The 12,275-nt window shown below is 45.4% G+C and overlaps 1 protein-coding gene across 2 annotated transcripts; it reads right to left on the bottom strand.

Annotated features, from left to right (window-relative positions):
* Positions 1–5,313: 5,313 nt before the first annotated feature.
* On the bottom strand, positions 5,314–10,502 carry bloc1s5 (biogenesis of lysosomal organelles complex-1, subunit 5, muted). 2 transcript variants are annotated; one of them, XM_018740988.2, is made up of 6 exons: positions 10,333–10,502; positions 10,100–10,182; positions 8,495–8,624; positions 8,256–8,314; positions 7,645–7,724; positions 6,369–6,565 (listed from the first exon to the last, which is right to left on the bottom strand). In XM_018740988.2, exons 1-6 carry the CDS (start codon positions 10,349–10,351, stop codon positions 6,454–6,456), a joined length of 483 nt encoding a protein of 160 aa, XP_018596504.1. In that variant the 5' UTR covers positions 10,352–10,502; the 3' UTR covers positions 6,369–6,453. The 2 variants fall into 2 exon arrangements, with proteins under 2 accessions (XP_018596506.1, XP_018596504.1); XM_018740990.2 differs by lacking the exon at positions 7,645–7,724 and having other exon boundaries at positions 5,314–6,565.
* Positions 10,503–12,275: the final 1,773 nt, after the last annotated feature.

Below are 12,275 nucleotides of genomic sequence, written 5' to 3'. Positions count from 1 at the left end.
TCTAGTGTATGCAGCAGTGTAAGTTACCTTGGTGAATAAGGTGTGTGGGCTGATAATGCTACATAGAGTTCAGTGGAAGTCACTTTTGAGGGAAGTGTCTGCTAAATAAATAAACACACAACCTTTGGGTCCAAATGTAGCAGCTGGTCTAACTGCTACACCACCGGCTGTCCCCAGGTTCCACCTGCGCCAGGTGAGAGAGGCGCTCCCAGAAGGCCGTGCTGGGGATCAGCTGGAATGATTTACCGCGATGTGGTTCGTCTCCTGCGGTCCGTGGGACTTCGGCAGGTTCGCGCGAGGCCTCGGGGCACTCGGCGCTCCCCGGGGGCCGGGCACCGTGCCTCCAGCGCCGTGATGTCACGGCAGCGTTGGCACCGACCTGGACGAGGGCACCGCGGGAGGCCTCTCGTCTGCGAGCGCGAGGAAGGAGCCGGAGCGGCTCGTTCTCGCCCGGCGTTTACCGACAGTAGAGTGGTCGCGTTCAAACACGGCTCTAAAAGCACTGATTTATTACTTAAGTGCGACACGGTCCCTTTATAAACATTTCTCGGGCTCAATTAGGACCAATTCGCAATGTGGCACGTTAAGGTCACAACAAAATAAACACAACGCAGCGTCGTTTCATTTTTATTGGGTCCTTCGTTAAATGTTACTCACTTCAACGTGCCGCAGTAAAGAGTTCTCGGCTTCTCATCGTGCTGCGCTGCTCTGTGCTTCGGAGAAAGTGTGTTTATCAACAGTGGTGGGAAAGAAAACGCGAGGAATTATGACTTTTTTTTAAACACAGGAAATCGAGTAAAATAAGACGCCTTCCTTCGCCATTCTCCTCGACGCGCTCGAACAATGGCCTTCCTTCTGCACAGGAAATTTTGCACATTTTATTCATTTGCGTCACACTTTTCACGGCTGATTTTTATTCTGCTTTTACAGCTACGGTTTTGTCGCAGATTTATTCAAGCGCATTTATTGTGTCACGCATTTGACTTTATAATGGGTTCTTTTTTTTTTTCAATATATGTTTGGCATTCTTTTACCCTGTAAAGTCAGCCCAAGGTAATTTATGAAGTCCGTGACCTGCCGTGAATCGAAGGCCAGTAATTTTGTAAAGTACCAACCTGTGTGTGTTTTTGCATTTAATTCTAGCATTTTCAATTTTGAACGACATTATTGACCAATTTACGGTCGATATGTTTGCATGTCTTTTGTATTACATTATTGAATAGATATACAGTACAGTTCTGCCGGTGAACGGTCTGCCATATGGTCAAGACCCAATGGACAGCAGGGGCTCAGTGGATTGTTGCCCCCAGATCAGCGGTGTTGGTAGGTTGTGGAGTAACTGGCCCTAATCAGCAAATTGCCAATCAGATGAGTTGGCCATGAATGGCAGAAAACTAAAATGTTATTCTGCTTAAAATATGAAAGCAAGGTAAAATTGTTTGCTGTTTGGACAAAAAATAACCAAATAATGAAACATTTCACCAACTGGAGCGGATCTGAATAAGACTCAGATGTGGGCAGCGCAACATAGTTAGATGGTGCAGCCGTATGTCGTGGAGAGGTATTTAGAGGGTAAATGGACCAGATGGGTAAATTCTGAGATATTTAGTGTGTCAGAGCGCTAGATGTTTTTCTTCTGTCCAAAAGCTTGAGAGAGAATTGGAACACCAGCCTGATCTGTACGTTGACACTTTTTATTGAGGTTATCATGTAATACAGGTTATTGTATATCACACACACATATTGGCTGAAACCACTTGTCCCGGGCCGGGTCACGGTGAACTGGAGCGTAACCCGGCAACACAGGGCGTGGGGCCGGAGGGGGGGGGACACACCCAGGACGGGACGCCAGTCCGTCGCAGGGCACCCCAAGCAGGACTCGAACCCCAGATGTGCCCGCTGTGCCACCACACCCCCTCATTATTAAATATCATATTGTTTATTTATGAGGAAAGGAGATGATTAAACCTGACTGTCTCATGCGGGCTGCAAATACACACACACACACACACACACACACACACACACACAGCTGACATGCGGTTAGGCCTTTGTCAGAAGATCAGCCAACTCTTTCATGTGAAATTGAAATCTAGATATCAGAATTGGTTTCAGTCAAGAAGCTAAATTTATGATGTTTCACTTTCACGAGATTAAAAGGAAATGATCTGTAACGCTTGTACACACCGCTTACTGTGCATCCTGCCAGTTTGCAGTTGTGAATTTAGAAAAATGACTTATGTTGCATTTTATAATCTGTTTTTTTCAGTTGTAAGGGGATCAGCAGAGTGGGACTCTGGGCATGAGTGCCCTCCATCCCTCAGAGCTGCTGAATCCCTCAACATTTCAGAAAGGCCCTGAAACACATCTCGTTTATCTGATGCTTTTCTCCAAAGCAACTTACAATGTTAAGATACTTACAGTTATTTACCCATTTATACAGCTGAGTAAATTTACTGGAGCAATTTAGGCTAAGTACAATGCTCAATGGTACTACAGCTGGAGGCGGGACTGAAACCTGCAACCTTTGGGTCTAAAGACAGCAGCTCAAACCACTGCACTACCAGCACCTCATTGCTCATGTCACTTCTCTCCTGATCTCCTACAACATACACCCATAAACTTGCATTACATTATTATGACTACATATAGAGTACTGTACTCGCTACCAATTCCATATGAAGCTATTTGTGTAAAATATGCTGCTTATGGAGGTATTGGACTAAGTGGCTGTACTTTGAGCCTCTCTCTGTTGGTGAAATGCACTTTTGCCACAGTAACTTGTATGTCACTTTGGAGAGGATATTTAATAACAAATGTAAATTTATGAAGGTGGCGCGGTGGGTTTGCCCTGTGCCCGCTCTCTGACTGGCCTGGGGTTCGAGTCCTGCTTGGGGTGCATTGCAATGGACTAAGACGATACCAGCAGGTGCTTCTTCTCGCTGGAAACGCTGTGAGGAAAGAGCAGCAGGCACTGTGCACCTACTACTGTGTATATATACACTCTACATCTACATATATAAATAAAAATAGACTCCCAATATATACTGCCTGTTCAGAGGAGCTCTTCTCAGACATTTTTAATTGCCTATAAATATTCCGAGATACTTCAGCAAATGTACGTTACGTCAGGGTTTGTTTTTATTTTCCTTTTCAGAAAGAGAGCGCGCATATTGTTGCGCGCTCCTTCACGGAAAAAAAGCTCTCTGCTCGCTGAAGTCAGCTCGGCTCGCCGCCGAGCGCCGCTCGGGTCCGAAAACAGATGTTTACTGTTTTCCTTGGGATGATTCGTTCCTCGCTCGGTACAGATCCCCGTCCAAGCAAAACCGCGTGGCCCGTCACGGAGCGACGTCACAAACAATTTGGCCCCGTAGGAACCGGCAGGTGTGTGTGTGCGTGGCTCCGGGAAAGGCCAACATCACACTCTGCTCCTCAAGTCCCCACAGAAGCCATTAAGCAGCCCGGCTGTTGGAATAATGTGTTTGGCTTGGCTGCGGCCAGACGCAGGTGCTGCGGGGCCCTGGCGCGGGTTCGACGTTGGCTTTGATCTCGCGTCCAGCTGGGCTGCGGCCGCGGCTGTTTCGCAGTTCAGCGGCCGTAACCCTCGGCGGACCGATGAGGAGCTCGCCGCCTCCAAACGCTCCGCACGCTGCCTGTGAAGGTCCAGGTGTTTCCAGCCCACGGCACAGCAGTCGAGCTGCTGGAAACATCTCCTAGAAGAGCTCTGCTATTGTACTCTTGAGTAGGATGTGAACCCTAAACTGCTCCAGGAAACACTCAGCCTGTACAAAGGTACGGAGGCAAAAGCAATTAAATGACAAGCAATGTTTGAATAAGGTAAACTGTATTTATGCAAATTACAATAAATCTGAGATAATTCTAGAGCATGATGCAAAGCATAGAAATTGTGAGTGACATCGCCGGGGCGGCACGGTGCCACAGTGAGTAGCGCTGCTGTCTCGTAGTTCCTGGGTGGTGCAAGAGGATGTGGGTTCGATTCCCGCTCAGCCTGTGTGGAGTTTGCATGTTCTCCTTGTGTCTGCATGGGTTTCCTCTGGGTGCTCTGGTTTCCTCCCACACTCCAAAGACATGCTGTTCAGGGTCCCCCATAGTGTGTGAGTAGCAGAGAGAGAGTGTGTGTGTTCCACTGATGTATGGATGAGTGACCCAGTGTAAGTAGTGTATCTAGCAGTGTAAGTCACCATGGTGAATAAGATGTGTGGGTTGATAACACTACATAGAGTTCACTGGAAGTTGCTTTGGAGAAAAGTGTCTGCTAAATAAACATAATAATGTTTTCAAGCGGGGCAAAACAAAATGTGTCACCAACTCAAATTCTGCTCCTGTTTTTTTTGGGGGGGGACACTTGGTTTTGCATTATGGCAAAAAGTACAAATATTCCTCCAGTGCAGTTGAGGAACACAAGCTAAGCTTTCGTTCGGCAACACAGAACCGTGACTCATGTTCTCTCATCCTTTCAGCTGACACTAACCGTATAAAAAGTGGAGTGCGCTGGGAAGCTTCCGGACATGGAAGACGACACAATTTTGGCACAGGACACAGGCTGTCGAGGCCCTCCTTCGCAGCAGGCCCGGGGGGAGGATGGCGATACGCTCCTCATATAAAAGTTATGAGCTGTGGGGGAAATCCATCCAGATATGCGGGCAGAAGGTCCAGACACTGGTGAACCCCCGGGCGGTGATGCCGTGTTGGACGCGGCGCTAGTGATGACAGGCGGTAATGGGAGCGCTCCGGGACCATTGTTCTGCCACCGCCGGACTGAGGAAGACGCGTGTTGTTGCTGGCTCTCGTTTTATTTTTCGGACACGGCAGCACCGGAGCGGGTGGAAAACAGGCCCAGCTGCGCGGCCGGATGTCGTCAAGTCGGGGAGCTGGAGACGCATTGCGAACGGTCAGCGTGACTCATTGGGATGCCAGGAGGCGTGTGCTCTTAATTCCGCCATCATCTTTATCTCTCTCTCAAAGATGGCACTCGTTTTATTGAGAGACGTGGCACTAAAAACAAAAACAGGCCTTGTTGCCCTTTCGTTGCCGCACTCAGGTCACTGACAAGGAATTCCACCGGACTGCTTCAGAGTACGGTGACCCCTGGTGTGCCTCACTTTTACCACAAAAAGGTCATTTCATGAGAATCAGCGTTTCTCATGTGACCCAATCAATGTGTAAAGACCAATTCCATGTGTTTCTTTAGAGGAAATCATGGGTGTAGTAAAAATACAGTAGTAGTGCAAGTGTAAAAATAAGTAAAGCCCAAGTTGCATTGGTTAAACCAAGTAGGTAAGTAGGGTCGGGAGTATAAATCAGTCATTTATTCATTTCATCAGTGTATTTGAACATTTAGGTGTAAGAAGTTTTTTTCAATATTTTATTCAAGAATAATAATCACCCCTCTATCATACTAATATTACTAGCATTGGTTCCATTTACGCATTTAATAAAACAACCGATAAAAGCTCGACTCAAATCCAGCCGACATCTAACAATTCAAGGAGATTTTGAATCGTTGCACCCCAACAGGGAAACTTCAGCCGCTTTAGGATAATTAAGAAATAAAGTGGAACTATTAATCTGTAAAATAAAGTCATGTGTACAGCAAAGCCCATTTATAACAAAGTTCATATTCACTGCCAGCTATTCACTTACTGCAGCCACGCTTGAGGGTATTTACCCATCTTTACAGGTTTAGGTCCCAACTTGTAGAGGACTCCTCTTTTCGAACCCAGGCTCTAGCCCAGCTAAGGTTATAATAACAATGTGTGTCCTGTAGGTGTTGGAAAACTTGGAAAATAATTATGATTATTGTCTAGAAGTATGAAGTCAGCATCGGCTGGTGACGGCAGCGTGGCCCATTAACCGCTTCAGCACCAAAGTAAAGTTCTGAACACCAACATGCTCACTGTGACACAATCAAGTCAGCAAACGTCTCATCACATCACCCCCTGGACTCTGACGTTATCAAACAGTCATTTTTCACTCAGATTTATCCAATAAAACTGTTCTCTAATTATGTTCACCCTGCAGAAGTTACAGTTGCCACCGGGTTATTTCGCCGTTACGGAAATACACACATTTCCCATTTGACAGTTCATATGTTCAGGAAAAGCTGAAGGTGTGCGTCACCGAGCTCAGCGCTCTGATGATCCAGCCTCCAAAACCAAAGTGTTCTTTTGGGGGTTTCATTCTTCTCACATAAATATGCGACTCCACTGTTGAATTTAAACAGAACTGCATCTCCGCACAAAGCGACAGCAGAGCATGGAAGCTGTGTCTCGGCTGGAGGAGCAGGCTGAGCTGGTGTGTGTGTGTGTGTGTGTGTGTGTGTGTGTGTGTGTGTGTGTGTGTGTGTGTGAGAGAGAGAGACAGAGAGACTTCAGAAGTGGGAGAACTTGGCGAGCTCCTTCTTCATGACGCTGTACTGGGCGCTGAGGCGACTCACTGCCTTCGCGTGCTCCTCGTCCACCTGCTCCTTGAGCACCGTCTGCTCCTTGAGGAACTCCTCCCAGTCCTGCTTGTGTCTTTCTGCAAACTCCTGCAGGTGGGTGCTCTGGGCATGCGTTCGTTCACACACACACACACACACACACACACACACACACAGTCATGCAAAAAAGAAAAAGGTTGCATATCTGACTGGTTTACTTGAAGGATATAATGTAAAACACTACAGAAAAGATTAATGACGATAAAGGCAGGGAGTTTAGTCGGGGGGGGGGGGGGGGGGAGTCGCCCCCCCAGCTGCCACCTTTCAACAAGATATCTAAGCACCCAACCTGAATGAAATGCAGGTAGCTGGAGGACACATCTGGTGACACTGCACTAAGACCACAATAGTATATTAATTTCTAATTCTCTGAAACACTTCAGGAAAGTAAAAACATAACCCCCCCCCACCCGCCCCCAAACACCAAATTCAGACTCCGAATTGGAATTCGAACCCCTTTGTCGGAATTCAGTTGCCCATTTGTCAGAGGCACATTTGCTTTGACTACTGAGATTCCGCGCAAAGGGCAGGATGTCACTTCTGGGAGGAATAAAGAAGAAAACGAAGGCGGCAGTAAAGCAGGTATGAAGACACAAATTGGACCTGCGGGACTCGTAAACGTCTCTCTGCGACGCAGCGCTCGCCCCAGCCGGCATTTTTGTTTGCAAACACTTTTCATTTCTTGCCACAAGAATTCCAAACATGTACTTTTCCACAAAGGTACTCTAACATTAAAGCATTCCAGGTCAAGTGCTCTAGTGTACGGTACGGTGAAGGGGGACGTTTCCCGGTAAAAAAAACGGCACCCCTCCAGGGACAAAGTGGCAATTTCGCCGCCTCGCGCCGTGTCGACCGTCTCCTCTCAACGACGGCCTTTCCAAATGAACACCTTGGTCTTCTGTTTTCCGCACCTCTGATGGTACTTTACTATAGTCCGCAATTGGACAAAGCGGTGCAGCGTGTTCCTAAACGCACTCATCATCAGCGCACTCATCAACCGGCCACAGGATGTTCCCACACGTTTTTGGAGAACGAGCAACACTTTTCTGAAACCAAGAACTGTACACAACCATACGGAGTACGTATGGGCCCCAGTGCGCGTGCATGCGCTCACGCGCACACACACACACGTCACTCCTTATTTGGGAGCATGTGACGCTACAGGACACTTTACCCCCCGCAGATGAGTTGACCCACACAGGGAAACATTTAAACTCCAGATCTAAAGTCACAAAAACAAAAAAAAAAAAAGTGGTTTGACATTTAAAAATTATCACGTTTAAGCAAAAAGGGTGTTTTTGAGGAAGATACTGGAGCAGATCTTTTACAGTACTGTATGTGTTTTCCACAGCATGTTTCCGAAACCTGAAAAAAAATGCTAAACTGCCACAAATATCCAAAAAAAAAAAAAAAAAAAAAAATCCAACAGAACTGTTACTAATCAATACTTCAACAATATAGTAATGACTGGGTAAGATACACAAGAACTTCTAAGTATAACTAATGAAGCATTTCAGTTTGTGCTTTGAATCTTTGTGTGTGTGTCTATGTTGGGGGGGGTTTAAACATTTCTTCTACATCATACCTTCCAGGAGTTTTTATCCCCCTGCTTCACATCAATGACATTTTCCATTATTTCTAATGGGAAAAAAGTACATTCACTATACACTGTTTTACTACATGCGGAACTTTTCCAGCCCATAAGAGGAGCAGCGCTGTAAAAGGACACAGTGTTTCCAGCTGTGATACTCACTTCCTGTGCCTCTAGCTCCCTCTGTTGGATTCGCTGCGCCATGTGGTTTGCAGCTTCCACTGCAGATGAAATTGTAGAGACTACATTATAACAAACAAACAATCAAATAATAATAATAAAAAAAAAAATATATAGAGTAGTTTCACATCCATTAACATACCTTATTGAAAACAGGGTATCGCTACGGGATTAAAAGAGAGGACAGGTATTCTGTCTGCGCCTGGACACATCTCACTCACGTCGCTCGAAGACCTCACAGAGCTGCTCCTTCATGCTTTCCACGCACTTGGGCACCACCTGCTCCGTCGTCTCCACCACTGTCTTGTCGAGGTTCTCCAGCAGGCGGCTCTCTCGGAATCCACGCTTCTCCTACGCGGAGAAGCACAATGAAGCGTTTTATAAACGCGACAAACACAGAGCAAGAGGGTGTAGTGAGCAGAGCTACTGCTGCCGTTGGATCTGAAGGACCAAGGTTTGGATCCCACCTCCTACCGGAGTACCCCTGATCACGGCACCCAGCTGTATAAACAGCTGTTTAAGTAGTTTAACACTGGAAGCTGCTGCAAAGAAAGGTGTCAGATAGCTGTGAATTGAAACAATGGCAAAGACAGTGCCGCCACATGACTACTAACTGGAACGGTGGCACAGTGGGGGGCATGGTGGCACTGTGAGCAGTGCTGCAGGTCTCACAGCGGCCGGGTGGTGCGAGAGAACACGGGTTCGATCCTCGCTCAGTGTGTGTGGAGTTTTCACGTTCTCCCCATGTCTGCATGGGTTTCCTCCCACACTCCAAAGACATGCTGTTCAGGTTCCCCCATAGTGTGTGAGTGACAGAGAGAGAGTGTGTTCCACTGATGAGTGACTTAGTGTAAGTAGTGTATCTAGCAGTGTAAGTCACTGTGGTGAATAAGGTGTGTGGGTTGATAACACTACATAGAGTTCATTGGAAGCCACTTTGGAGAAAGGTGTCTGCTAAATAAATAAATGAGAATGTAATGAAGAGTAGCAAACAAGAAAACTGAAATGATTTGCAAAATCACTTTCTAAACTTTTAACCAACTCCTCATTCGACCTCAGGGGAATAAACCATAATGATAATTCGGAGGTAAAAAGAACTGAAAAAATTTAGACCCCAGCAGATTATTTTCTCCAGTTTGATGTTAATATGGCGTTTTGTTTTCCTCTCCTCCACCGCCAGCTGATCACTATAGTTACTTTTAACTGCAACACTTTTCTCCAAAGTGACTTACAGTGTTACGATAACTACAATTATTTACCCATTTATACAGCTGGCTAATTCTACTGGAGCAATTCAGGGTAAGTACCACACTCAAGGGTACTACAGCTAGGGGTGAGATTTGAACCTGCAACCTTTGGGTGCAAAGGCAGCAGCTCTGACCAAAGCGCTTCCATCTGTCCCTTCATCATAACTTCACCACTTTACCGCCGTAAAGTACGCTGGGGATTACTATATTCCCTATATTTACAGCACTATCATCATGTACGGAACTGAGAGGGATGTTCTGTATTTGCATTTAAATTAAATTACCCGTGACTGGTAATTTTCACTCTAAGCACCTTGCTCAAGGCCACTACAACAAGGGGTGGGATTTGAACCTGCGACCTCTAAGCACTGGGGCACCTGGTGCCCCCGTACTACATGTCATGTGACATGATGATGTGACGGTCTGTCACTGCTTAAAAAAGCGTCACCACCTGTGTGTGGTCTGTGTGGTCGGAGCGCTACCGCTACAAAACGGATACATTGTATCGCCTTCTTCCCTCGGCTCTCGTTTTGAAGTCGCTCACGAGTCACGCGGCACCGACACGTCACGGAGGCGAACCTCGAACTCGGCGACGAAGTAGCGCAGCTCGCCCTGCACCACGGGCCGGTGGTCCGTCAGCCGCGCCTGGATGTCGCCGACGTCTGCGGGCGACGACGCACAGCGTCACACACACAAACACACACAGTCAGTGTCATTGACTAACACACCTCCGCGCATGCACTGCACTGCTGGTGCACGCGCTCCTCATGAAAAGTACTGTGTGTCTGTGGTTCATTCGTTCCGGTCCCCACCTTTGGCGATTCTGTCCATGGCGCCCAGCTCGCTGCGTGTGTTTTGTCCCTGTGTGCGAGGAGAATCGCGCGGCTAAGTCATTACTTGTCACGAGCTTAATGGGCTACGCGCAACAGTTACAGGGAGGCACTTCCGTATTAAAATCCGCTCTCTTTCATTGGCTGCCCCGGCCGCGCTCTTAAAATGTTGGCCAACTAATTCTCGTCACGGGGTGAACGCGTAGTACACAAAGCGCAGAGTTCTTCAGATCTTCCGGGTCCTGCTGTGGGCGTGTCCGCAGGGAGGACCGTTAACGTCTGTCATTGGCTGGAGCTATAATAAATAAATTAAGTAAAAAAAGGTATTTAATCAGTTTTAAAATTTAATTTAAATCCACATTCATACATTTAAAATGAAAGTAGAAATACTTTCTCCCTCTTACTTATTCCCTCCCTCATTATTTAGTCCATCCCGTCGTTGTTTATTCCTTCTCATCCCTTCTTGCACTTGCTGTATGTATGTATTTTTATATTTGTGTATATGTATGTTGTGTTTTTGTCTCCTCTACACTATGAGCCATTGGGAACCGAAGCCAAATTCCCTGTGCATACTTGGCCAAATAAATCGGATTCTGATTCTGAAGTTAACAGTTATTGAAACAAAAATCTGTCAGTTCCACAACCTCCTATCAATCCCAATGGTTGACAGATTTGTCCCATAAGTGTGAGCAACGTTCATCTACCTCCAGTCACTTTCAGCTGTCTTTGTTAGTACACAACAAAAAAAATTAATAATACAGTGTGCTGAGTTCTTTAAAAGTATCAGGTAAAGCTACAATTAAAAAGATAAGACATTTTTAAAAAAAAAATTGATATTTTCATTAACTTTGAATTCAAAACTAATTTATAAGGACTTAAAGAACATATTGTCTTGACACAAATCCCACTTTATTGCTGACTGTTGAGCAGTTCATCCCAGAAACGTGCTCTTTTCCTGAGTGGTGGTGATCAGAAGCAAGATGATGAATGTTTGTTGCATAAATCAGTCAATAATCTGAAAGGAACAAGAGTTTGGGGACATGATGTATTTTTATTGTCAGTGTTTTCAACAGTTTTCGTTTTAGGGTAGTTCAAAGCAAAAAAAAAAAAGTATTTCAGTTATTTTAGTTATATCTGAGTTATATCTGAGACTTTCACAGTCTTTCCAACAAATCAGTACAGGTATATTATTATCCTTTTATTGACTGAATACATAATAAAGCAATTGGTCACATTCTGAGCAGTATTGCATGTGATTTCTATTGTGATCAACTGTAATTTTTCTTTCCATTTAATTTGAAAGTAGACAACATTAATGCAGTTTCAGGTGAATAAGTGGTAATAAAAAATAAAGCAGAGGGCTGTCCTGTCCCTGGTGCTCCCTGGCTTGTGTTTCCAGGAGGAATTCAGCGACCCTACATGGTGTGAGAAATTGATGAAAATGAGTAAATAAATACTCAAAAGTATTTTTAAAAGTTCATATTTCTCTGGTTTGGTAGAATATTGCTCTTCCCCAACATATTTCATCAGCATCAGAGAGGTGGAGGCATAAAAAAGTACTGTCTGCAGATGTCAGCCTTGCACTGTGTCTGACTTCAGGGCCTCATTCTTTAGAGCAGATCCTTCCATTATGGACATTGCTGTTATGCTTTTTCAGTTTTAATATTTGTCTCCTATATGTTTTGGAAGGATTAGTAGTAATAACTAGAATTCTGGTTTAACTTTTAGCCAGTTTTGTTTATGCTGTCAGATGGAACAAATAGTATGTTTCAGCACATGTCCTTTAGTGTTTGTAGAATTGTGCTTGTGTTTGTTGATAATTTTCTTAAGGGAAAATATGGATGTTATGTTTATTATTTCTTTCCCCACGCAATTTCTACACGCGCAATGTGCGAGTTCACCTATTGCGGCTCCGCACCGCTTTT

This window comes from Scleropages formosus, chromosome 19 (genome assembly GCF_900964775.1).
Source record: "Scleropages formosus chromosome 19, fSclFor1.1, whole genome shotgun sequence".
In the NCBI taxonomy this organism is placed as follows: Eukaryota; Metazoa; Chordata; class Actinopteri; order Osteoglossiformes; family Osteoglossidae; genus Scleropages; species Scleropages formosus.
The sequence above is the reverse complement of the archived record's forward strand: the minus strand, read 5'-3'. Positions and strand labels throughout refer to the sequence as shown.